At 43.6% G+C, this 27,716-nt stretch overlaps 1 protein-coding gene across 1 annotated transcript in view; it reads left to right on the forward strand.

Annotated features, from left to right (window-relative positions):
• LOC124157747 (putative protein TPRXL) overlaps positions 1-27,716 on the forward strand; it is a 539,286-nt gene that overhangs the window by 87,228 nt on the left and 424,342 nt on the right. Inside the window, exon 3 of the mRNA XM_046532745.1 lies at positions 3,051-3,997. Within this exon, the coding sequence (XP_046388701.1) occupies positions 3,051-3,997 (947 nt within the window). The remainder of the gene's footprint in view (positions 1-3,050; positions 3,998-27,716) is intronic.

Below are 27,716 nucleotides of genomic sequence, written 5' to 3' on the forward strand. Positions count from 1 at the left end.
GTGCAAGAAAAGTTTGAATTTTCCAAGTGTCGCTCCAAGTCTTTAATATCTTTACTAAAAACGCATTTACGTGCTACCTATGTTGTGTATAGTTTTATGAAAGCGAAACCTTATCATCATTACTCAGGCGTCACCGAAAGTTGATGCCACAAGTTATTCGCAAGAGCCCAAAGTCGCTCAGGCAGTGCTAAACTAAATGGCTCAGGATATTAAAGTAGGATTATTGGTCAGGCAGGTAAGTCTCTTTTCACAGTAACCCCTTTGCCCACCTCCTACCATTCTCCGCTTGCTTTGCGTGACCCAATGCTCTTCGCGGGCGAATACATACACATCGCTCGTCAAAAGTTTTTGCTGCTCCTGCACCCGTTCGTATAAATGTGAATATGTACGACGTACGTGCCTACCTTCCTCTCGTATGTCCGACGGAGTGGGTCGATGGGGACACACACACACACACTCGCACAAAGCCGCGACTTGTCTCTCGCGTGACCTGTCAACGAAACTCCCATTCTCTCTCCTGCCGCTCGTCCTAAATTGGGATGCAATTGCCCGCGAGTGTGGTCGGCTGGGCAGGCCGTGTGCCACCGACGCCGCCCGCCTTTTCACCGGGAGACGGGGACTCTCACGTGAAGGGGTTTCGCGACGTTGACCTCTCGTGACCTTCGGTTCATTTTATTTTATTTTGGATGCGAGCACAGTCCTCCTCCTCCTCCTCCCACGTTTTAAACATGTTCACTTTCGTCCCCGGTCGTCCGTATTGTTTTTTTTTCTTTTAATCTATCCGGTCCGTGTGTGTGTGAGTTGGAAGAGGGATCCTGTAATGGTGTTGTATTCGGGACCTGAGTGTGGTTGTAAGGTTGTCTAAGCAGGGTAGTCTCCTCCTGGACCTTATCCGTGCTTCATTTTGTGTGACTTCCAAGGGTGATATGGGCGATTATTTTTATTTATGCGATCATGTTTTGGACCATATTGGATAATTACTGCCGATGAGTGCTTTCCGTTGGCATTGCGTTGAAGCTTTTGGAAGCGGCGATCAAATCGTGGTGGAATGAAAGAGAAGTTTAATTTGCTTGCACACTTTGTTTTCATGGGTCAGTTATTACTTGTGAAAAGTATGACATTATGCTAATATAAACTTATTCCTTGGTGGCAACGGGTGTAAGGAGTTGATCTGATTGATATTTGATGTATAGGGTTGAATATAGAATTCTAAATTAAATATTTAATACACCAGATTTGTCATCCCGTTTCATTTCATGCGGGCAAATGATAAAAAAGTTACTGTGATTGTTACATTGGTCTGCAAAAGCCTTGACCGGTTCCAAACCAGAGAAGATTTTATCGACACATAAGTTATGCACTGTCGAAAAATTATATATGAAGGAATATTGCGTTGCAGTAGGTGTGAATTTGAAATATAAATTGTAGCCGATCTTTTTTAGCACATTACTATTTCGTTTTTTTATGCTCTACATTCATTGCTCACGTCCGGTTTTTATTGTGTTACAGTGAGTATAGTGGGTATACAATTAAAATACAATGAGACGACGGGTACACTAGCGGTTCGCTCTTGCTAGCCATAATAATAATCGCCAGCAGCTCTCAATTCCGACTCTGTGTGTTTTAAGTAGATGTATCACGATTTTTGCATTTAAATTATTTAAACCTACAAAGTAGATGGAAGTGAGAATTTCACTTTGCTTTTATTTCCCGCCAAGTTTTCAATGTTAATTACGCAGGAATAGCTTGTTCAATTCATCATCGCCATACTGTGCATGAATATTCAAATGTGTTAAAAGCATTCTTATGTTGAAGTCGTCTGCTGTTCTCGCCTTATAACGAATTGATAACTTTCCCGTACGCTGTGACGCTTCAGTTTTCGTTATGCAAACACGCCATCCGTATTTTCTTTTTCTTCCAGTTTTTCCTCATCAAGGGTTAAAAAAGAGGTCTTAATTTTTTTTCTCTCTCTGTCCCTAGTTCACAATCCTCCCATAGTTTTTTCACATCCGTTTTCCCTTCCTTATTCTCCGCCATTACTACTTCCATTATCTGAAAGGAGAGGCCAATCTCTCCCGCTGGATATCATATTCGGGTTTTAAAGCAGTCGATAATGCATGGAGCTATGTAAGGACCTCGTCTGATGTCAGAGCCCGGAGGCAACGAACAAAATGTGTAACCGGGACGCCGGCTAATATACATATCGCGTGTTGATGCTTGCTGACTCGGCTCGTGAATGTGTTTGTCTCTGAAATTTCTACTCGATGTTAACGTTGTCATCCGTAGTGCATAGCAAACACCTCACTTTGGAAATTTGGGAGGGAAAACACGGTGAAGGTATCGGGCTACGTGTGCTCAGTATTTCAGCTCGTCAAATTTCGTATCATTTAAAATGGCTACGCTTTCATAATAGACTTACATCCATGTCCGTCTATAATTTATTGCATCCTGTGATGTTTGGGTATCGTCAAATATTTTTCCAATGTATGCTTTATACTTACTTTTGTATACAACGATTTTTCACCTGTTAATTTCAAGAATACCTTATGCATTAATACAGTAATATCGGATCCAACTTATTGAGAATAGAAGAAGGAAGCTCAAGGAAGGAAGGGGGATTTAGCGTGGTTATTTGTTAAAATTTCCTTCCGTATCAAACTTAATTGGTAAAATAACTTAGATTGGCACTTCTTTGCTTCTTTTTAATGGGCCAGGTGTCTTTCCTTCGTCATCATCAACAGTTAGCAGTCCCAATATATATTTGACACAGCTCTAAATTGAGGTGTTTCCCATCAGCTAACCGTTTCAAACTAGTATAATTCTTTTGTATTACATCCTTCTTCACCTCTTCCGTATATTTCATCCGAGGCCTTCTTGTTGCCGTTATTAAATTCAACTTATAATTCAATCTTTCCTCATCGTTTGAGGGGATGGTTATTAAAATGTGAAACTGTTGAGTGCAATTGATTTTCGAATCCTATGCTTATTTTGAATTGATCTTCTTAATCCACAGAAATTAATGCATTCTCTTCCGTCTCTCCCCATTGTAGCGATGGAGAGCGAAACAGAGAGATCCAGCACGTCCGGCGATGGTAGCCCCGGCACCGCAGGCGCCGGCGCTTCCTCTACGGCCGGCGCCTCCTCATCAACCACATCCACTGTCGCCTCCGCCGCGACGTCGGCGCCCGGCGTGGTCATCCAAGGCGCGGCGTCCGCCACGGCCAGCCCCTACTTCCTGGACTCCGCACTGCCCAGCGACAGCGACCACAACTACGACCACCACAGCTCCGAGGAGGAGCTCGAGGTGATCAACAGCCTCCTGCTGCCCAAAGAGATGATAAGGTGTCCGTCATCGTCCCGGTCCTCCGCCAACGTCGCCTCCGCCTCCTCCTCCTCCTCCGCCTCCTCCGCAGCCTCCTGCGCCGCCCCCGCGGGGGCCTCGGGGGCAGGGGGCCTGGTCTCCACGCCGTCCTCTCGCCATTCCTCCTCGGCCTGCTCGTTATCCTCGTCCGCCGCCGTCGGCCCGACTCTCGCGTCTTCGTCCACCTCGTCGTCCTACCCGGAGAAGAGGAAGTGGTCGCAGGTGGTCCACTCCCGGCGGCTCGCGGCCTCGCTCTCCGCCGCTTCCGCATCTTCGTCCTCTTCGTCCTCGGCGGTGGCGTCGTCGTCCGCCGCGGAGGCGTCTTCGGCGTCCGCGTCCGACATCGTGGCGCAGGCGAGCACGGAGGCCGCGGCCGAGAGTTCGTCCGGCTCGTCGGACGAGGAGGTGCAGGGGTTGCTGGCGATGGCCACGCCCGTCGAGTTCAGGACTTCGCCGCCCCTGGACGCGCACAAGCCCGGGCGGTCCCTGTCGCCGCCGCCCAAGCTGTTCCACTACGGGGGGTCGTCGAGCGGTCCGGGAGCCACGCTGGAGGTGTCGCCGCGGAAGAGGCACCGTCACACTCCGAGGGCGCACCACATCCAGAGGCCGTGCTTGGATTTTGAGAAGATGCAGCAGGTGAGTGTTCTCAATGAACGAGGTAGTGCATGATCGCGGTGTTAATATTCCACATCAGGGATTAGTATTCTCTCATGCCAGTGAATTGAATTGAGTCCCATTTTCTCATTGGTGTATGGGCTATTCCATGGTAGTTCGACTAAGTGGCTATGGTAGTTCGACTATTATGGCCAATTGTGAGATTCATTAAAAAATGAAGATAACAAAGCCGTTTTTTTACGCATTTATGGACGGGTTCGAATCTTATGCGAACATGTTTATAGAGAATAGTTTTATTGGCAATAGTATGGATAAAATGCGTCAAGCTAGAAGGTCTAAAAAAAAGTCTTGAATCTATCTCCTCTGTGAACTTTCGCTGTCATTGAAGATAGTGAGTGTCTTTGATTTTTTTCTTTTGCTCTCTCAAGAATTTAAATTTCTGATGTTGATTCTTAATATAAGGAAATTATTCTGCCTTCTGGCTAAATATTCGAATTTCGAGAGGAAGACGCAAGATTCGTGAATTATCATGGGTTTTATCTTGTCTTCTATTTTCGGAAATTGTGTGATCGTGCCATGAGGCAACCATTTGTCGCTCAAAAGGGAAGTAATATTTTATGTTTTTAGATTACCGATTTTTAATTTTGACCATCAACTCTTATACTCTCCTTTGCCGATCACTTGTAGTGATCCCCTTGACCGAGGATTTTCTTACTCGCATAATTTATTTCTTTATTAATTTCCAAGTGCCTCTGGAAAGGGCACGAATCTTCATTTATATTGAATATATTTATATTGGATCCTAGGTACATATTGGTCTATTATATTTATATGCCAAGAATTATCTATTGCACAGTCGCAAACTCGCTGGTTAAATATAGGTAATTGAACAATCTAAGGCCTTTTAACAGTTGAAAGAAAGTAAATTCCTCAAACGCCATACTCTTTGCTGGGCAAAAAAGGTGGGAGGTTAGAGGGATGACAGTGGGGTGATACACAAAAATTAAACTGAAACACAATGAAACAAACAATTGCGCAAGCTCACTCACTCACCTAGCAGATTTGCTTCAAGTAACAAAATTTCGCGTACGTCTCAATCATACCCATAGTGTAGTATCATAGCTGATAGCATATCATTCAGGTTTACGAAGGTTCCGCTTACGCCTGTGGCCATTATCACTGGATAGAGATGACTTGCCCAGGTGGATATCGAACATATGACCTTTGGTTTGGCGAGAGCTCTACAAACCCACCACCGAGGCCTGGCGGCCGGAGGTCTTTCGTACCCGCATCAGCTGACCGCCGCTACCCATCACGGCTAGTGAGTAGTGACCTTTTCTCTGCCCTCTCCTCGTAGGTTGTAAATTAATGAATTCCCTCTCTCTCTCCCCCCTTTCCCGTTCGGTTCCAGGGCAACGACGACGGTCCTTTTCTTTGCCGCACAATACGCCGTGAACTAGTGGGGAGAAGGTTTACGAAAGGAGGAATGCGTGCCTGGAGCTCTTTCCACCCGAGTTCCCTCCCACCCTTTTCTTCGCCTCCTTCCATTTCGGCTCTCGTGCATATCTTCGTCCACCCACCGAAAACTCTAGTCGGATCCTTACCCCGTAAGAAGAAAAACCCTGCAGACTGAACGGAGATGGTCGCTGCTTTTCATCTTCTCGTCTTTCTCTAGGTGCTGGTTGGTTCCAGGGGAAGGGTTAAGTGTCAATTTTTCTATTAACTTACCGGGTCAGTTAAGCTTATTTTTCGTTCACATTATCATCGTTTCTGGTCAACAATCCTAAGATTGGGGTGACACAGCTCTCCACTCCATTCTCCCATCAGCTAATCTTTTCACACCTACGTATTTCTTCTCTTTCACATCTGTCTTTACCTGTTCCATATATTTAATCCGAGGTCTTCCTTTTCCGTTCTTGTCTGCTACTTGGCCCTCGATGATTGCCTACATCAGACCATCATGTCTCATGATGCTATAATTGAATAAATGCTTGTCATAATCTTGTTTGAGCATTTTCTTTTTATATGTATACAACTGAATACCCCCTGACACACGCTTTTAGGCGGCTTGCGGGGTTTTATGTAAAAAAAGATGTGGCGTATTTGGTTGTTTCGTCTTCATGTCAAGTTTTTATGAGGCAACTATTCCCTCCCAATCCTCTTAGGACTTCCTCATTACTAACACGGTCGATCCATTTGATCCTCATCATTCTTCTGTAGCACCACCTTTCGAAGGCCTCTATCCTTGATTTATCCGCGGCTGTAATTGTCTATGCCTCACTTCCGTAGAGAAGCGTACACCAAATGTATTTTCTTTTAGCATGTAATTTAATTTTTCGCCATTATTTCTGCATACATGCCTGTGTGACGTAAGGAACTGGTGAGATGGCCTCGGGAAACGGCCCGTTTCTTGGGAGGGTGACCAGCAAGCAAGGGCAGCGAGTCCCGGGTGGAAAGAGAGCGGGTAGCATTACGGGCGCCATCCTCGTCCGTCTAGTCCTCCTTCCCACGGACTTTTCCTCCTCCTTCCTCTCAAGTTCTCTACTTCTTCCCCTCCCTCGCCCTCTTTGCCCTCGTAACTTCTGGAAGCCTTTAGGAAAATTGATCATCAAGGGAAAAGTGGGGCCGGGAAGGGTTCCTTCGTGCCTCTGTGAGCTCGCCTACAGAATGGGTGGAAATTAAGGAAGGAGTTTAGGGGTGTGGGGGGTATCTGGTTGGTGCGGTGGTTGGTAATGCTGCCATCCCACCCCGAGCGTCTTTGGGTTGCCCTGTGGCAGCGGCAGAGATTTTCCTTGGCGTCCCAAACTACATTTGCGTGTCGTGTGGCGGAACTACGAATGCCTTCAGCCGAATGGGTTGATCAAACGAGTAGAGACCACTATTAGGCTCGTTTGCCAATGTATATTTTTTATATTTTATTATTATTATATATCTTGTATATTTTTTTGTCAATACTGTTGTGATTTTGAGAAATTAAAATGGTCGTAGGCATCGGGTTAGTTTAAAATTGGTCAAATTTTCCCATATAATAATTTTTTTCAGTCTCCTTGGTAGTCAATGAATGTAGGAGATATTTTTTCTCAAAAAATCTGTCGTATAAAATGCCTAATTTAATTACAACTGCTTGATAGGATGACCCAGTGGAGGGCTTACCTAGCCTAGTTGGTAAGAGAAACCGAAAAACTGAAGTTGAAGTAAATCTTTCGTGCCTTTTCGAAAGTAATCCCGTTAAGTAAAGTAATCGACTATTTGAAATACGAAATATCATTCCGATTTCGCGGCAAATGGTTCATCCCAGCATTTTTAAGTGTAAATATTATTTTCTGTATCATTTAGTCATGGAATGTATGGTCCTATCCTTATATTTGATTAATTTGTATTATTTCGTTTTAAAATTATAATGGATCTGCCCTAGAAAGGTAGACCGTAGTACTCCATTTTTCTCAGTGCTCCTTTTCAATTTCCAACCACCCAACTCCACATTAATCCTTCAAGCTTATCCTTAATTACCAAAATGGCCAAAGTTTCTCATTTTACTTCCACTAATAACTAACCAATCACCGAGGAGCGACCGTCATCATCCTCCAGGGGTCTCTCCTTGGGACGTTCTTCCCCGTGCACACACATCCAGGGAGTAGCGGAGCAGGGCCGGGCCTTCATAACTTTTCCAACTCCGTGAAAGACCCTCCCGTTGTGTGTAAGCTTCGGAATTTTCAATTCCCACCTTCTTCCCCGGCCGAAAGTCACGCTCGACCTTGGTCACTATAAGCCCTCTCTCCCTCGCATAATGACCCTTGTCCCACCTTTGCCGTTCCTTTTGTGGGCCACGTAATGAAGGCTCTGGAGGTCTTGGTGTGTCTTCCTTCCCTCTTGTAATAAAAATGGCATGTAGGTATGTGTTAATATTCATAACGTCTGTCGTTTGGGAATTATTTTAAATCCGGGAAAAGATCGAGAAAATCATCGCTACTGGATTAATCCGGTAGTTAACATTTTATTTATGTGCTCTTAAGCTGTAAAACGAATTTTTTCATTACACCGAGAACATTGACGTATGGGTATTAAAATATTGATGTTTGATTTCTTGTCGTTTGCGCCCAATCATCGACCAACGCTAGTAGTGATAGTAGTATCTATATGTCAGGGCACAAAATCTCCTTGGAGCACCACTAATACAACGATGCTATTAAGGTGAGATTATGAAAAGATCATGAAATTGATAGAGCTAAGTCAAAGTTTTTTTTTATCGAAACTGAATCGAGACCTTACGTAGTAGTTTCCAAATGTAACCATCAAAAACACCAAAGACGTTATAGAAAATAGCTAATACTCATACTTGCGTACTCCCCCGGGCTTGCAAAACGAATTCTTGATTTAGTATTGATAAGAGAATGTGTGTCGAATGTAATTATTGCAATGACAAAGCATTGAAACAAAAAACAGGAGAGAACACAATTTTTCATGAGGCAAAATCAGCAGACACCACGATGCATCCGCCCATTCCGTTGGACCACTCGCAGGGCGGCACTGGCGCGTGAATCCTGCGTTCCCTGGAGGCGGAGCTCACGTTGGGCGGCGTGGGCGCAGTAGCGTGCTTGATGTGATTTCCGGGAGTTTGTGAGGCCCATTTCACGCGTTCGCGAAAGACCGGAGGAGCTTATTTACATCTTCATCGATGGGAAGGTATTTATATGCGGTTAGGAGGTGTCGGCTAGTCCAAACCTTTAATCACGTAATTGGTCGTCAATAGCGTGTGTCCATCCCGCGGAAAGGATTGCCAATTAAATGGTTATTATCGCCAGGCTATTTTTGTGGGTTGCTAACCTTGGGCGTTGGAGGAGAACGGACGAAGCAGTAAGGACATAAGAAAATAACGGACGTAGAATTAAGGACATGAGGAAAATACGTGCGTAAACAAAGGAGGCATTCATTTATGGCTACGAAAGAATGGGAGAATCGGTAAGAAGAGGGTAGTAGTGAAAAGTATGATTCTATAGTGAAGCGTTACAAGGGAGTGGGTCCTATTGTGAACTGAAGTAGAACTTTAAAATTAAAAGTGGGGTATATTTTGGGTGATACGCGAAGTAATTCATGTATACTTACCTGCTAAGGTAGGTTTACATGAATCGAATATACGAGTAGTGAAGAGTATGATCTAGACTGAAGCGATATAAGGGCGTTGTGCACTGCGGAGGAAATATCAATTTTAAATGGAGTATATTTTGGTGATACGCAAAATGTTTCACGTAAACCAACCTTAACCGGTGGAATAGCTTTAATAATAACCTTGGGTGTTTAATAATGCGATTGTGGAACCTTACGATAATCCACCATAAAGTGTTTACAGAATATGTAAGACCTTGGTGGAATCCGCTTCTTCCTAAAGGTGAATCATCAGTTATTATTTTTGTGGGGATAGAAGCTGCGCTTTCGTTGCAAGTAATTAACTACGGTTACTTATCACTTCTCCAAAGACTCTCAAGTCTAAACTCAGGCTCGATTCATTCGTTACTAATGTACCCGCGGTGTTTGCGGTCTTGTTTCTTCTTCAGCCTCGTCATGCTTGTGTGTTGGCATTTTAATGATTCATAGGTTGCGTCTTCTTCGGAATTGTTTGCTTAATTCCTCACTAATTCATGGAGCATCCTTTCTCCGCTTTGCTAATGTGATCCGAGTAATGAGTGAGGCAAAAACGTCATTCTCTTTGAATCGTCCTCGGTAAGCGATATCTGGGGAAATTATATTTGTTACGCCATGCTTTTGAGTAGTATGATAATTTTCTCCTATTTCCGTTTATGCGCAAGATATTTATTGTACTTCAGACGTGATGCAATGCCTCCGCGTAAAGATAAATTATCGGAATTGATTCGTATTTGTTATTTTTTCGTGTGAGAAAAAACTAGGCGAACGTGAGTAATGATGTGTATTAGACCCTAAATAGCTTCTCTTTTTGTTATTTGAAGCGTTGTAGATTTGTAAATTTAGATGATGCTCTTTGATCAGGGTTTTAAAACATTTATTTCAATTTGTTATGTGCCATATAGATTATCTCTGACGTTTTGGTTGTGTCTACATCTACATAATACCCTGCGAGCCACCTCTAGGGTGTTTGATAGGGGGTGATCAATCACCAGCATGCAGCATGCAATTGGACTCCCACATGCACACCACACGGTCCAAAAACGTTACGCATACCAGCAAATTATACTACCATGTATAATGGTGTATTATATTATGGTTTATTGAAAAAAGACGGGAGGAGCATTGATTTCAGAGTTCGGGTGAAAGGCACGACAAATCCTTTGCTTGTACATCTACATCTACATAATACCCTGCGAGCCACCTCTAGGGTGTTTGGCAGGGGGTGATCAATCACCAGCAATGCAGCATGCATTGGACTCCCACATGCACACCACACCGTCCAAAAAACGTCACGTATACTAACAAATTATACTACTATATGGTGTTAGAAATAATAATAAAATTAAGAAACATGCAATAAGTTTTACATAGGTTAGTTGGCTACACTACAAGTCATGCAATCTATCTATGAGTTCCATCGTTGCCGTTATAATCTCTTATTGATCGTGAAAAAAATGACATTCTGTACGTGTCTGTTCTACAATCTATCTCTCTTATTTTATTTATATGATCTGATCTTCCGTAGTATGTTGGCGTCCGTAAGATATGGTTAACGTCGTTAGAAAAAACTTTCGTTAGTAGTTGTAGACTACTTCTCCTCGTTTTCAGACGCAGTATTGTTTTATAGAAGATATTGAACGGTATTAGCTTTCTTCGGATGGGATGGGAAGGAGGTGCGGGCTCTATAGATGCGGGTATGGAGGAAAAAGTCGACTAAACCTTTTAGATAAATTCAAGAGCAGTGTCTTTTCTGACGAAGTTAACCATATCTTACGGACGCCAACATACTACGGAATATCAGATCATATAAATAAAATAAGAGAGATAGATTGTAGAACAGACAGATTCAAAGTGCCTTTTTTCCACGATCAATAAGAGATTATAACGGCAGCGATAGAACTAATAAATATATTGCATGACTTGTAGTGTAGCCTGCTAACCTATGTAAAACTTAATGCATGTTTCTTAATTTTATTCTTATTTCTAACAGCATATGGTAGTATAATTTGTTAGTATACGTGACGCTTTTTGGACCGTGTGGTGTGCATGTGGGAGTCCAATTGCGTGCTGCATGCTGGTGATTGATCACCCCCTGCCAAACACCCTATAGGTGGCTCGCAGGGTATTATGTAGATGTAGATGAAAATGAACGAAGTGCGAGCTGGCGAATGGAGAGGCAAACGAAGAGGTACTCGGCATGGCCGGTGAGCGTTAGAAAGTTATGACACTGCTAGGGAGAAGTCGGAATGGGTGACTAGAGAAGCTGTTGATGGGCATGATTAGGTGTCGAAAGAAAGATATTGGGCCAGCGTAAGAGGGGATGCAGGAGAGAGGCGTGAGTAGATGGGATAAAGAGAGGTGGAAGATATTTTTACCTGGAGAAAGAAATAATGTGTTGAGTTATGAGATACAGCCGTCGTAGTGTTTGAGGCCGAATTTCACCTTTACTACGGATTGATACACGTGATGAAAACCTATCTTTATTTATTTATTTCCATTACCACATAAACAGCACGTTTACGGCCTCTACAATGGGGAATTAACAATTAAGGACATTTACATACGCCCATGCCCTGGATAAGGGTAACTTACCCAGGCGGGACTCGAGCCCGCGACCTTTGGTTTGGCAGGCGAGGACTTTAACCCTCCGCCACCGAGGCCGGCAAATGATAGATTGCTTTTATCTATGGAAAATTATAGAAACATGGCTTGAAGAATGAAACAGCTGTTGGACGAAAGAATCTCACTACCTTAAGTTGCTTTAAAGCATTCATTCCACCCTTCTCTTTAAATGCGTTGGAACATTGAAACATTTTATTGAGGAATACTTGGAAAATCAGTAGAAATTCTGCAGAGTTGTACATTAATTAGGCTTTTCATTTATAATTCCGTGAAAAACTCTTCTCAATTTCAGAAAAATCCTCACTTATTCCATGAAATTCCATTTATAATTCCGTGAAAAAATCTTCTCCTCAATTTCAGGAAAATCCTTACTTATTCCTTACGTTTCGTAGGCGGCCCTGAATTCCATTTTTTTTTGTCTGACGCTAACTGTTGAAGCACCTTCAAGTAATAAACTTAGTATCTCCACCTCGTGGGTTTTATACTACCGGTTTTCCCCTTTTTTTTTACTTTTCTCGTAGGTGGGCGGTTGAACGTTACCCTACCCGCGTGATCGTTACCAGGTGAAAGTGAGGTGCATCACCTAGGAAACCTTATTTCGCCGCGCGGTGCATTAGTGTGTGTGTGTGTGGTGCATTCGTGAGATGCGTGCACCTTTGTGCAGCGCTGCTACCGTTTCGCGTGTGCCCACGGTGGCGGTAATAAGAGAGGTGAGGGACTCACGGGTTGACTGTGTTCGCGCCCTACCTCGGTAATTGATTACCTGGGTAGACTTGAGGGGAGGAGAGGGATGTGCATTCGGGAACCAGATTGGCTTTCACGAATGTGTGCCGCCCGAGCGCAGAGAACAGCCCGTATTTTAGAGAATTTGTGTGTGAGGGCGATAGGGAGACGAGGGATGAGAAGGAAGGCGAACTGCCGTGAGACGGACAGCCCAGCTGAAATCTGTGGGCGAGTTGGAATTCCGCTAGTCCCTCGTGCGTCCGGAGGAATTTTCCCTTTCCTTCTCGTAATTTATGTTGACTCTGGATGGGAGAGTAAGGAATGTTATACTGTTGCGATTATGTTTTACTGTTATACTGTTACATAACACCTACACAATACTCTGCGAGCCACTTCTAGGGTATTTGACTGGTGGTGATCAATCACCAGCATGCGGCATGCAAGAGGATTCCGACATGTGCACCACACGGACATAAAAGTGTTACGCATACCTACAAATTATACTTCCACATTCATGCGAAGGCAAAACTTGCCGTCTACTCATGAAGGCAAACTGTCAATAAAGCTAGAACACTCAGAGCATGAATCATACTACATACATCTCCATCTTTATAACACCGCGCGATTTACCTCAAAGGTGTATGAATATATGAGTTTTCACCAATTTCCTGAATTTGTACACACTTCATAGCCGAGAAAAAGAAACAAAGTCCGTAATTCGTGCACTTGTATGCGGATTATGTGATTTTCTGCTCTAAATTTCGATATTAAGGGTATTGATAGTAGAAATTAATGTAAAAATGGTCATCTAATTATCGAATTAGTACCGAGTATCCGATTTTGTTAGTCGGTTGAAAGTAAAAGACCATCGAAAGATATGGACACAAGTTAACCGTTGAAATTACAGCGGTTAAATTAAATAAATGTTTTATAGCAGTCGCTGACGTTACATACTACTGATAGTCTTTGATCGTGTTCGACCGATGAGCTTGATGACTATCATTTAGCATCAGTGAGCAATACCTTAAGTCGGCAATTGAACGTAACGACTTGAACCGTTAGCAATAGTTTACCATAATTGCTCTACGGAAATTGATGGCTTTAAATGATATTCAACAATCGATGACTGCTAATGAGCGATGCAGTCATTTAGGCATTAAATCGTTTCAGGCTTCACTTGGTGGAAATGCGATATATCCGTGATATAAACTACAAATGGTAATTAACACTCTTACTATATGCCTCTTCTACCGACCATGGTTTCGACATTCTATTTCATTTTAAAGGACCCAAGTTTTGACCTCGAAAATGGCATTGAGTGTGTAAACCATAGTCGGTAATGGAGTTTTATATTTAAGTTTGGAAATTACCATTTTTAGTTAATACTTTATCATGGCAGCCATTTATGGTTGATATTCTTTGTTATTCAGGAAAAGTCGATCATGTTCTTTTCATCCCCACCATCAACATCGAGGCCTATCGATTATATTTTTAGCAATCGTAATGGCCAAAATCGCATATCGACTAAGCTTTTTCGCCGGTGGCCGGGAATGCAGACGAGGCAGTAGAAGTGTGTGTGGGTTGAGACAGGAGGGGTCTGGGAACGGGCCCGGGGCGTTTTTTTTCGGGGGTGGAACACGAGTGCGGGCAAGGGGTTTCCTTCTTTCAACTCGCAAGGGGTCGCTGTCGCATGGAAGGATAGGGGGGGGGGGGGGAGAGTTGAGGGGTTATTCTGGAACGGCCCCTGGTGGACTAGTGAGTGAATGAGTGTATGGGCCCATTTCGAGGCGAGGGGCGGCCAGGGAGACAGAAGAGAAACCCTATCTCCACCGTCGGTGGAGTGACTGACGGACTCACGCAAGGGTGTGTGCTCTGCAAAGGTAGTGGTACATACGACCTGCCTCCTGCTTCGTGTCCACAGCTCTGCGGTGGTTGCGTAAAAAGGGCACATTCGTCCTTACCATCGCGACAAAAAGTGTTTAAACATATTTCTAAATTTACATACCTATTGTTCTAAAAAATTCAGATTTTAATTTGGAAAATAATGTAATAATGAGTTTTCCTGTATCTTTTTCTTTTATTAAATTATTTTCATCCAAATTAGTGTCTGCAATATTTTGTCGAGTATATTGTTGGCAAAGTCGAGTATATTGTTGGTTAAGGCCTTGGAATAATTGGCAAATTTTCTGTGAGTAAGCTTTCTACCGCCCGTCGGTTACAGCTATCGTGATTCTTCCCATCCATCTACTACTAGTATTAATGTACTCCCTTATTGTTTTCATTTTTCGTCGAAATTAGATATATTATGGGGTATCCTAATTAAAAATTACTTTACCGAACCTTACATCGATCTTGTCCCCCTCTCCCCGAAGATAAAATCCAAGTATTTCCCTTAACTTAGCCAAGTATGCCCTGGTCAGCGCTAACTAGCGTGGTGGATTAAGTAGCATCTCCTTAATCCCTTCGTAGAGAGCAGGAAGAGCTCCATCCGTACAACCTCGTCTAAATGTAGCCGTGCGCTGTAAAAGAGAGAACGTGGTCGTCTCGGTGTCGGCCGATTCCAACCTTTGAAGGGCGAGTTTTGAGATTGTGTCGAAGGAAGCAGGAGACTGCGCTGGGAATGGACCTTGCGGAGAGCTGGCTGTGTGAAGGGGAGCTGAGAGGGTTTGGGGAAGTGTGTAAAAGGAGGGCAGAAGTTAAGGCTCGTGCTTAAATCATTCATTCCTTGCCGTCACTCCACTTCAGCCCAGCCTCCCATGCCCAGAATTTCCTGTGCCTCGCCCTTGATTTATGCATTCTCTCCCTCTCTCTATCCCTGTTATCTGTCTCTCTCTTCTACTCTCTTCATCCGACTTCCTTCTTTTCTATTTCATATATGTGCCCTCTTCGCTAGCTCATCTACTGTCCAGGATCTATTCTCAATGAGATTATCTATACCTACACTAGACTAGTTACAATACTAGTCGCTACTAGTCTATTTGACTAGTTGTTACAGGTAGCTATCAATTACAACTAGCCTATTAGGCAGTTAATACAGGTAGCATCTAGTCTATTAGGCTTTTGTTGTAAATTGCAATATCTCTTTTTCGTTGAATCAGGATATCATTCCACTACGTCTCGCCTGCCTCAGTTACTTTCACATGGCTGAAGCTATTAAGTATTGCCTTAACTTACTCTATTAGACATGCTTCTGCTTGTGCCAACTCCTATTTGGACGGCTTATTTGCTTCTTCCTTCGCCGTTCCTATCTCAGCCTTCGTAATCCCGTTTCTATCTCCTCTTTCTCTATTTATCCCTCCTGATTCGTTGGTGTCTTTACCCTCTCTCTTTTCATCCTTCCTCCTTCATCCCCTCTTGCATTTTTTCATCCCTCTTCACCCACCTTCATCTCATTAATTCGCGTCCCGTACTCCTTGTTTACTCCCCACTGTGTTCAGTCCCTCTCTTCTCTCTCCTAGCAACCTCTCATCCAACCCCCTCTCGCCACGTCCTGCTCTCATTTATTAGTTTTTCCCTTACCCCTCCCACTTCTCCATGTGTTTTCCCGCAACCCCCTTCCCCATTCTCCCTCCGCGCAACGCTACGTACAGTCCCTTTGATTCCTCCTCCTTCGCCCAGTAGCAGTAATCTAATTACCATCATATGTGCGTGGCCATTTTTATTTTGTGTTCTTCACGTCGCAGAAGGTGAGGTGATACGGTTTTCTTTCTAATGAAATCGAATTAGGCGTGTGAGTTCTCTTGGAAATAGCCCTACATGCCTCCGTTGACTGGCTGTTTGTCATGGAGTGAGGAGAAAAAATTGAGCTGTTATTTCCATGATCTCCTCGACAGCACCGGCTTGGTCGGTTTATTTTGTTCCAGACGACAATTGTAAAAGGTGGTCGGACCCATATACGAAATCGCTTTGAGCTCCGTTGGAGAATGGGAACTGTTATACACTCGACGCGCGATGTATTAAGATATCAAAAACACACTCACTTTTCTATCACTGTGGTGTGTTTCTGGTTCCTGAATTATTATTTATCATTATGAGTGGTCGAAGTTAGTGGTGTGTGATAGCTCAAAGGCTATGATAATCAATTTTCTGACTGTGGGGAAATTTGAGTCACTCGTCGATCTACCCCAAATTACCCGATTTGTTTGGTGTTTATTTTGTGGAAGTTTGTGAAAACACAACCTCCTTTGGCTTTGCACGTATTATGATGAGGATTTTCGTTGAACCAGATTCTAAAGCTTGGGAAGCGGTCATCTCCATCTTGATCTGCAGCTCGAAATTTCGGCCAGCTTGTCCACCCCTCGAAAGAGTCACATAGTGTCATCTTTTATATATTGTATCATGTGTCAAGCCTCCGTGAGTGAGTTTTTCACCTCCCGTCCCAAGGACGCAACTCATCCTATCTCACCCAGCTGCTCCTTTCCATTCCTACACCGATATCTCCCCACGTCCATCTCCATGGTTGTGTGTGCGTAAGTACCAGTCTTCCGTCCACTCATCCTTATGGCCACCTCCACGCATACAGGGTTTTGGTCGGCCGGTCGCTCGCATCCGACTACATTTTCGCTGTCTCATCATTCGGTCCTTCGCATTACTCTCCTATGCTTCACCTTTCTTTCCAGAGCTCTGGGACCTGGGAGCTCATTTTTTTCAGTGGAGAACCTCCCGTTTCCGTCTCTCTCCCCCCTTTTTCTTCTTTCCTCCCCGTATTCTGCATCCCACCCCATCCTTTTAAAACACGCCCTGCCGCATTCTCCTCTTTCTCGCCTCTCCTAGTCAACCTCTCTATCTCTCCCTTCCAGCAAACGCACGCGAAAGACTAACCTTCGGAGCCTTCTTCTGTTCCCTTCTCTTTTTCTCCTCCATACTTCTCGACGTCTTTCCGAAACAACTGCCCATTACATCGGACTGGTTGGCTCTGGAATCAGTGCTTAGAACTCTGGATCCTGGACGAAACTCCTGAAAAAAAAATCGAAGAGTATTTTGTTATCAACATATAATTTATGGATATCTCTACGACTGTGACAAAAAGCGATCGAGGTAATAGTCTTGAAGAAATATTTCTATTTAATAACTATGCTTGGATCCTTATTACTGATCAATTTGGTATGGAGGCTTCGGTTTGGTAAAGCGGTTGACATGTTGGGCATATTACACTTGTGAAAGCCATCATTGAATGTTCTTATGCAGGATATAATATTGGTAGGATCGTTCTAGTTCCTCAGTTCTTCAACCATTAGGTTGTTTAATATAAGGTTAGTTGTTCTGGTGAGGGTAGACGTATTTCTATTTGCATTATACGATATGAATCACATCCATGCATGGTGGGTTACCAACATTTTCTGGACCACTTATAGTATTATAAGGCGCGTTGCGTCGGCGGCCTGAAGTCGTGTAACACCGCAAGAATCTAATGGTAAGAGTATTCAGGGGTTGCAACTGAATTTTTGAACTGATGACCTACCAGGCTATGGCCTAGCTTTTTAGCCTTCAAGTCACCTTGTCTATGCATAGTGTTCTCTAGTTTTTTCCTGGCTCTTTCGAAAAGAGATTGCCTACGCTTCACGGCGGATAATTACACGTGAAAACTTAACGTAAAAAAATTAAATTACTCGGTTTTAAAGCCAGTAAGCCTCACTAATTCCCTCTCTTCCCGCTCAACCTTTCGCAACCCTCACCTAGCCGCCAGTAGACATTTTTCGTTCCACCATGAGCTAGCCTTAATTCCTCTCCTCACGGTGTGTGAGCTACGAGCATCTGTGCTCGTGTGTGTATGTAGGTGCAGCTTAATGTACTCCGGGGGGCGACTCCAGTCCGCGTATGTAAACCTCACAGTCGAGACGCTCCTCCTCCCACCACCGTCCGTTACCATAGTGGCTGGCGTAGCTTTCATTTCATGGGAGGGTTAAAAGATTAAAAGCGCGAAGTAATTATGTGCCTCGGGCCGGCACGGCGGCGGCGGCGGGCAGTGTTGAGTTTTGGGAATAGTGTCCGTGAGAGCGTTACTTTCCGAAGGTTATCACTCTTTCATGCTCGGAGGTCAAAAGTTTTATGGGCTGGATTAGCGCCTCTTCTTTCCCTCCCTTCCTCTGGCTTGGTTTTTCCTCTCTCCTCTTTTGTTCGTCTTTCCGGCGACATTTTTACTGTGTTGTGGGACCTCTGCGCTTTGTATTCATTCGCTCGGGCGGCGAAGGCGCCTGTGGTTTTTGGCTATAAACTGGTTGGTGCTGGAGTGTGACTTTATTGTAGCTCCCGTAGTGTATAATGCGGCGTGAGTTGCATAACGTGCTGCGGTCGTTCTCTATCGTTGAAAACGCAGGGTTATTTTTTTTATCTCCTGCATTCTGTGGATTTAATTAGAATTTTTAAAATCCTTTTGTCAGTTGCCGGGCTTTTTATTGTTTTTTGTATGCATTTTTGCAGTTTTTCTGCGGTATTATCTACCCATGCATTGCACAGTTAAATGATAGGCATTGCTTTGGTAGGTATTATCATTCTTTTATCTAATTAACATGTATGAGTTACAAAAGAAAACAGTAGGGTTATGGCTTAAATTCTATAGAGAACATGCGACTTTTTCTTTCTTGAAAAATAATAATATGAGCATGATATGAATGTTGATTGGGACGATTTATAACATTTTCTGGTTAAGACTAAGTTTTAAGTTTAATAATCGTAATCGGATGTTACGTAATTGGGGGTACGTATTCAGGTTCTTACATTTGTTAATTTATTACTGTCAAGCTCTAGCGTCGTATAAAGGGAATGATGAACGTTCTCAGTGCAATATGAAACGCTTTATTTTAAGAAATTGGTGCTCTTTTATTATCATTAATTTTGCATTCATTTAGAAATTAGGGGATGGGTTTTTTTGTGTAATGTAAGGATTACTTTCTTAGGTTTTAATCGTTGTTGTTGTAGTAGCTGCTATGTTGTTGAGTTTCCTGTAGTTCATCTAGTTCTTGCACTTGTGAATCGCCACGCATGTTTCGCGAAGTTTTGGTTTGGTGGGTAGGCAGATGGATTCTGGCAACCTTAGCGCTGACTACCAAAGACGTGTACCTTGCTACACCTTTATCATTCTTTCATGAATCCATTTCACACGTCATCCCCTTTCCCAAAGAATTTTCTTTCCTCCCTCCCCGAGCGAGAAAAATGTTGAAAAAATCCACCCCATCCAAGATAGAAAAAAAACCCTTACGTATTCCTTGCACCCTCGGAGCACGTATTTTTTCCTGCCCTGCCTCTCCTAACCCTCTCTCCCTCAACCCGATCCACCCCCATCTCGCTCATACTCACCCCCTATACGTAACCACCCCCTTTCGCTTCCCCTTCCACGTCCTTTTTTCAAATCCTGTTTGCCTCATGGGGTGAACCTGATTACATGGAGCTTTGGCGACCGGCACAAGTGGAGGGAGTAGGGGGTTTTCTCTCGGGTGACTCTTCTTAAGGGGGGGGAAGAGGGGCCTGACATAGTTTGGGGTAATGGTGAGTGTTTGCCATGGCCAGTGTGGGTTGGGGAAGTATGGGTGGCGGGGGTTGGTAAGGATTGGGGGAGACGTGGGGTTTTCTTTCGGGGGACGACAGTGGTCTCTGGCGCGAAAGGGAGTGTATCACGTTTTCGGACGCGTATGTGGGTGCGATGAATTGGTAGCGCAGAGGGAGAGGGGAAGAGAGAGAGAAAAAGGTTTTGCAGAAGAGAGTGAGGTTCCGTAAGGGATGAGATTCGAGGAAATGGCGGAATGAGTTTTTTTTGTTGGTGGTGGTGGGGGACGGAAGACGGGAGGGTAGGTAATCTGTCGTTTTGTTGGGGAAAAACATGGGAGCAATTTGGCGGAGTTATAGGTCGGTTGCGCCCACCTAACGCGTGAGCCTAAATCGTGGTGGAGGTATTTTTTCTCCGCTGGGCGCTTGTTTTTGTGAGTCAGGTATTTTATGGCTCGGAAAAAAAGTGAGTGATCGGATCATTGGGAGAGTGTGAGTAAATCTCGGGGGCATTTTAAGTTGTCTGGACAATAAGATTGGGATCGTCTAAGAAAAGTCGTTAATGGATGCGAATATTTATGGGTTGTGCCCGAAGAATTGTGGGTGCATTCAATGGAATTGACTTATCAAGATGCACCGTTGTCAATTACTTTTTAAACCTCAAATATTTATATCTTAATAGTGCCTAGCTCAAGTTTTTGTTCTTAAATTAAAATTCCTCCATATCCTTTAAAGTATTGCAAGGTAACTATTTGGGGCTAATAATTAGAAGCCAATACCTGCAGAACCTCGTTAAAAAATCTGCAGAACCTCGGAAAAAACTTGATATCGCATGGTCACATTTTACGGAGGTACCTTTTTTCTGACCCTTAGGGGGATTTACTTTTTAGTTAGTGGGCTTAAGAGAAGTCACATCCATTTCTTCCCTGATATATAATTAGTTAACCGATACCTTGGATACGAATGCCTATTTCAAATGGGAAATATGATGTATAACATATGAAGCAATGCATAATTTAAAGAAGTGTGACTCCATGGATTTGAATGGAGATTAATTTTTTTCGACATTTTCTCCAGCACCCGGTCCATAAATATATCTCCCATCTCATTTTGTAGAGATTACCTTGCGCGCCGAGCAGAAATTATTTTTTTCCCGGAAATAAAAATCCTGTTAAAATTTTCAACGATGGGCCAATGGCCTTCGATGAGGACACCGCGCTAAAGGGGGCTTTTCAATGCACATGGAATCCATTAGGTACGCAGTAATCTTTCGGGTCGGTATAAGTACGTATTTTATTTTCGCATTACGGCCAGACTGATTTCACGGCGAGGTCATTTCGCCCAAGACCTTTCCGAACGGTGCCGTGGTAACAAAAGCTCCTACCCCACCACCACCACCACCAATGGTTGAATTAAATTTTGGTCGCTTCAAGGGAATTTTGCGGTTATTACAGCGGCTCTTTCTTCTCTCTATCTCTCTTTATTTCGACTCCTTCCCTGAATAACGGACCAGCCACGCGGGCGCAAAGGTGGAGTACCCAGGTCGCGGTATTTTCTGGACAGTGGTGGCGGGAGAGTTAGAAGAGGAGGCCGAATGATAATGTGGAATGTAACGTGATCTTTTGTTTGTTCGTGGAAAAGCTAATTCCGAATGCCCTCCTCCAGCATTGGCCCTCTCTCCTTCTCTTTTCCTTTGCCTGCCACCGCAACAAAGAGAAAGGAGGAGTCGGTTCCTCTTTTTCCTTTATAAAATTTTTTCTTGTACCTTTCCTTCCTACGAAAAAAATATAATGATCACTTCTCTTTTAAAGAAAGAGGCAAAGGCTGCGAGACTGTGCTATCTTGAAGGGGCGTATATTTTTGGATTATGAACAAGGGAATTAAAATTTAGGGAGAAGGAGGTGGAGAAATTTCTTTTTTTTAATGCTACTAGTCTTTTTCTTTATTTTTAAGGGTTCGCTCCTGTTCTTTTGTCCTCTGTATAGGCTTCGCCACTTTCTTTTGGGAGTCCCGTCGTCCACTTTCCTCGGGTACCTTCGTGAGCGACTTCTTGAGGAATATTTAGGTGGCTCGGAACATGCGCCGTTTGCATTTTGGCTTTGCTCTGCTCGGGGCTATTCATTGGGCCACCATCTCTCCATAATAGAAAATTGGTGGAGGAAAGAGCGTGACTCTTTTCGGGAAAAGGGAAGAATAATGGTCACTTATTTTTTTTTAAACATTCAATGGCTTGTTCTCAGCCTAACGCATCAAAGGATTTCTAGTCTTGAAATGCCGTGTTTCGGTAATATTTAGTGGCCTTATTCCACCATCGTATTTATTTCATCATAAAATGCTAAACATTGTTATGATTTTTGATGCTCTTGATCTCCCCGCCAGTGGTAGAACCCATGTCATTTTTTTATGCAAATTACTCATGCTAAGCTTTGATGTTTAGGACAGTAGTTTCTTGAGTGTGTTTTATTTTGCCTATTTCTATTCCCTCTTCACGAATCAAGTATTCAGCGTGTGATGTAACCTAAAATCGAAATTGACGCCTCGATGGTAGCTAGTTACCCTTTATTATCGTAATTTGACTCCTTTAATAATGAATATGTCTTTAGCACCGAAGGAGAATCTATTGCGCTCTTGAGTTTTCCCACGTTTGTGAATGGTCTTTCTCTACTACAGACGACTAAAAACTGCCTGTATAGGTCGTCGTTTGTGATATTTAAGAGATAACTCGATGTCGAGTTATCTTCTACCCTCGATTGTCCTTACGAAAACCGATGGAATTCTGCGGGCCTTCTTTCATATCAGTAAATTCAGTACCAGGTGAGGTTTCTGCGACGCTATGCTTGAATGGGTTGGTAAGTTTTATGAAGAGCCATTTAAGCCTGCCTACGTTTGGAGGTTCTACGTTGCCAGGAGGAGGGTGTTGGCAGTTTTGTTGAGAACCTCCTCGGAACGACAGATGAGGAGACGAAGCAAGTCAGCAGCGGCAGAAGGTTTTCGGGGAAGGGACGGTTGGCGGCGGTACCCTGGGAAGGGATATCGTGTGTGTGGGTGGTTCTTACAGGGAGCCGTGTGCGGACTTGTGCACGAAGTGAAAGGGGAGGAGTTTTTTGGGGGTTGCCTTTTTTTGGGGGCAGGAGGGCTGGTCGTTTAGAATTTCGTAGGATTTCCCTCCCTTTTCTTCTGCCGACCCGTGTCCTGCTGCACCCCCGTCCGAAAAAAACCCTTCATCCTATCACTCCTTCTCCCCTTACACATTCGCATTTTTTCTTCCCTCCTGCAGTAATCCACCCGCAGCGTTGAGAGATTCTTTTTCGGCGCCATACACCCCCCTTGTCTGCACCCCTTTCTTACCCCCCCCCCCCTGTCCGTCTCGGCACAACCCTTTGTCGTCTTGTTATCGTATCATCCCCTCCACGGAAAAAAGGGCCGGGCACTTCTTCGTCCGAGGTAGGACTCTCCCAACGTATTTTCGGTGTGCTCCGAAACCAGTTACGCAGTGATTAACATGCCAGCCATATAATTGGAGCGAGGTTGAGTTTCTCGTTTTGCGCCAGGGAATTGGATACAAGCAATGGTGGGCGCATTGAAAATACCACGAGGTGATAAAGTGGTTCTTCGATTTCTTGCCGGGAATTTTGGTGTGGATGCGAAAATGGGGGTCCAAAGCGTCCAAAACCCTAATCTGATTACTGCCTGAGCTACTGCGTTAATTTGATTAGTGACCTGTTTGGGAGCCCTGTCGATTATAGAGGCTACATAGTGATTGGAATGACGAAGTGCTGGACATGGTGGGTGAGGAGAGGCAGCTGCTAGATGAGGTACGGGGGAAACAGAAGGTTTGGATCGTACGAGTACTTGGCGGGGAGGGGATATTGAAAATGTTTTCGAGGGTAGAATGTTGGGTAAACGAGGGAGAGGAGGGAAGAGAATATTATTTTTTTTTAGATAGAATGAAAGGTAGCCAGTAGACCTTTGTGTGAATTAAAAAGGGACGTACGTAAAGGATGGGGAGGCTGCCAGAATGTTTCTTGAGTACTTCATAGAAGCCTTAATCAGTGGAATACTTAAATAATAATCTAGTAATTCACACCCTAAAACATTTTTCATTTTCTTTCGAGCAAAATTTGAAGAATGAGTCGATGTTAGTGTGGTAAAGTCCGTTTATCCAGTTTAATTGGCTTGCTTTTATTATCTGTTTGATGCAACTTATGTACTGCTGTGGCCTCTGTTGTTAGTTATTTTTTATGCATAAGTCTCTAATCTTCAATACAAAGATAATTAATTCTCTCTGTCAAAAAATCCTTGGAAATCGTCCAGAAAATTGGTTGCTCATAAAAAACAAACGCGTCGGAACGTATTTTATTTGAAAAAAATACGCTATGGCCTTATAACTTAACCCTGTGTTGCCGCGCATTAATTATTCACAAGCTCACAAAGAATAGTTTTGAATTGTGAAGGCTTTGCGGAAACGAGAAGGTGATTAACTAGTTCTCGAGATTATTTAATCTGGTCATTTTCAGTAGCAATTTCCTTGGGTGAGGAATCCTCGTTCGCCCGGGTGCTTAACAGACTTTGACCATACTAAGCGCCTTCTGAGTGTGTCCAATCTTATGCGATGATATCTATAAATTTCAGTGAAGGAAGCCAGTGTTTTCCATTTTGAAAAACTTCACTTCCGCTGAAATATATAATTTTCTTTTGTGTGATAATCGGAAGCTCTAGTCCTCCGAATGGCTTCCCGATGGGCACGGGATGGAGGTGTAATAACGTATTTTTGTGGAAGAAGTCTAAAAACTCGTTTTCAACGCCTTGCGTTCGTCTGCTTTTTTTCGCTGGGGTGCAGGTCGCTCCAATTTCTTTACGAGGACGTGGTTGAACGGTATTTTTTTTATCTTCTTCTCAGCTCTACCTCTCGCGCCACATTTTTATCTCACGACCTTCCTCCCCTTTCCTCCGCCCGTGAATTTCATATCCTTTTCCCTCGAGTCGGATCGTATACTCTTCAGAATCCATTTTCGTTTGTTGTTGAGATCGAAATCTCTCTTCGTGGGATTTCATTGATCATGTTTGTTTTGAGAATAATCCTGCCGTAAATTAGTCTCCGTGGCGTATTTTATTCAAGAATTATTTTAATCTGAAGGCAAAAGGAATATGATATCTTGTGGAGCTGGAATCCCTTATCTCCTAAGCAACCAAGTTATTGGTTCTATCAGCTTCTGTATTTAATAATCTGAAACAGAGATATTGATGTGTGAAATAGTTGTGCATCTTTGCTGGTTTTTTTCTATACTGCTTTCATGTTGTTTTGTCGACTAATTGGTGGAGGCCCTTATTTTTTTAGCCCAACGTGGGAGAAGTAGTGAATTTAAGGAATCCTGAAATTTATTAATTTTTGTGGAAATTTTGTAGAGTAATCCTGAACCTTTGCTATTGTACGTAATAATCTTATTTATGCCGTCATTTAAGTTTATCATCTTATTTGGATCTTCTTGCGGGTTATAAAAATATTTTTTAGTATTTTTGAGCATATCCAGGGTCATTCATTTCTCTTGCCAATAATTCCTTAACGATAATTTGTTTGCGACATTGAATCCGTGCCTACGATAAATGCTACAAATGATCATGAACTCGGGCTTCATCGGACCATATGTGATACGTCCTCATTATTAAATGCAGAAAAGGTACACTTTCTTGGGTGACTAGGGAAAACGTGCCCTTATTCAGCGTTTCGCAACGTGGGAATTCTAGATCGGTTGCATACCACCGGAGGCATTAGGCCGGAGGGAAGGCGTCCCGGCGCCCCAACGTTCCTGTTTGCTCCCGGACAGAGCGGAGCAGTGGTTTGGACGGATGTTTTGCTTTAATTTCGGTCCCATTCGTTCAGGACAGGATGGCATTTCTGATCGAGTCTGGGAAGGTCGAAGAGGAGGAGGAGGAAGACGTTTGGGATGGATAGAAGGGGAGTGTTTGGTGTGACTCCATACACTTGTCTGCTCTTCGAATGGGGGGGAGTGAAGATGAGCGGGCAGATTGAGTGGGTGATTTCGCTGCGTGCATTTTATAAGCTTTCTGCGAGCATCGCCCTGCTTCCCCCTTCTCATGGACTTCCTTCTTCGGGACGTCTCAGCGTGACTGCACGATTTGATGGATATACTCTATTGTTTCTTTTAACTTATCCATTTTTCATTCATTATTATTAAACGATTTATTGCCTCGCCACCGAAAACAGCGTTACTTGGCCATTACATCGGGGATTTATAAATATATGGGTAACATACCCAGGTGAGAATCGAACCCTTAACTTTCGGTTCAATAGGCGAGGGCTAATGCAAATTGCCGGCCCCGCTACCACTGAGGCCGGCAATTTGCATTACGTATGTTTTTAATGTTAAAGAAATCCAAGCTGGACTGTATAGCATGTAGATTCTTCAAAGATTAATTCAATACTACAACGCGAAGGCTGGTTCGGACAGGTGACGGTAGAGCTCACTCAGGGACAGGACTAAGCCTCTGGCGTGTGAATCTCATACGTTCAGGGTGGACAGTTCCTTTCCCAGAGCCGTCTAGCACGGATAGTGTTATGTTTTTGGAGTGTCCGAAGGCTTCACTAGTGATTTGAACCCAAAACCCTTTATTTTAATGCTTAGTTAACACTTTATTCATCAACCTGAAACGACTGTGGCACCTATTCCATTCCAATGAATTTCTTTTACTTCAGGAACGGTATTTATTGAAGAAAGAAGCCGAACTGAAATGGAAATTTAACACGGCAATGTTGGAATGATAGTGGGCCAATTTTTCCTGTAACCTATGTTTTGACTTTTTTTTTTTTCATACTTAATTCATATCATGGTAGTAATTTTTGTTTTCTTCTGGCAAAGACAAGCATTGCCGTAAGAAAAATGGAAAATTCCTTATGTTTGCTTGATATTTTCAGAAAATTTACCTCGGAAATCCTACTTTTCCCAGCGTGTTTTTAGACGTTCATGAACGAAAAGAGGACGACAAAAGCTGAACTTATCCATCTCCAAACAAATTTCTTGTGTGGACCCTTGCCTCTGGCATTCGTTGCCTTTATCACAAACCAACCAAATCTGTGATGGAGATCGTGAAGATGGTTTAGGAAGCGTCACTCGCTTTTTTTTTCTCCTACTGCAATAGCTCGCAGGGTTGAAGCGCTCGTGTTGAGTTTTCAGGCGTACGTATGTGTGGAGTGGGGTTTTCGGGCCTTTTGGATTGTTTGGTGGGAGATGGCCGGGGTTGTCAGGGGGGTAAGTTTGTCTTGTGTGGAATAGGAATGTGAAGGGGGTGCGGGTGCACTTGGGAAGTAGTAGTAGTAGTCTGGCTCTCTATGTGAAGGGATGTGTGCACAAGGGAATGGCATGGGAATCGCTCGAGAGTTCGTAAGGAAGAGAGAGAGAGAGAAGAAAAAAGGGTGAAGAGAGAGTGAGTGAGGAGGTGCTGCCTTGAGGGGGTATAGCGGAGGAAAAAGGAAGCTTCCCTTTCTTTCTATACCCTGTGCGAGAAGAAACGGATAGGGTTGTGTGTAAAAAGGGTCGATCCAAGGAAGGAAATGAAAATTTAATGCCTATTTCTCTCTCTCTCTTCAATCACACACACACACACACTAAGTCACTACTCCACTCACCCCTTCCCCCAGCCTACTTTGATCTTTCTATCATTCCCATCCTCCATCCCCCTTCACCCTTCCGATTAACAAGCTCCCCCCTCCCTTCTCTCCGCACCCTTTATGGCTCTCTTTAAGGAAAAAGGG

This window comes from Ischnura elegans, chromosome 4, assembly GCF_921293095.1.
Source record: "Ischnura elegans chromosome 4, ioIscEleg1.1, whole genome shotgun sequence".
Taxonomy (NCBI): domain Eukaryota; kingdom Metazoa; phylum Arthropoda; class Insecta; order Odonata; family Coenagrionidae; genus Ischnura; species Ischnura elegans.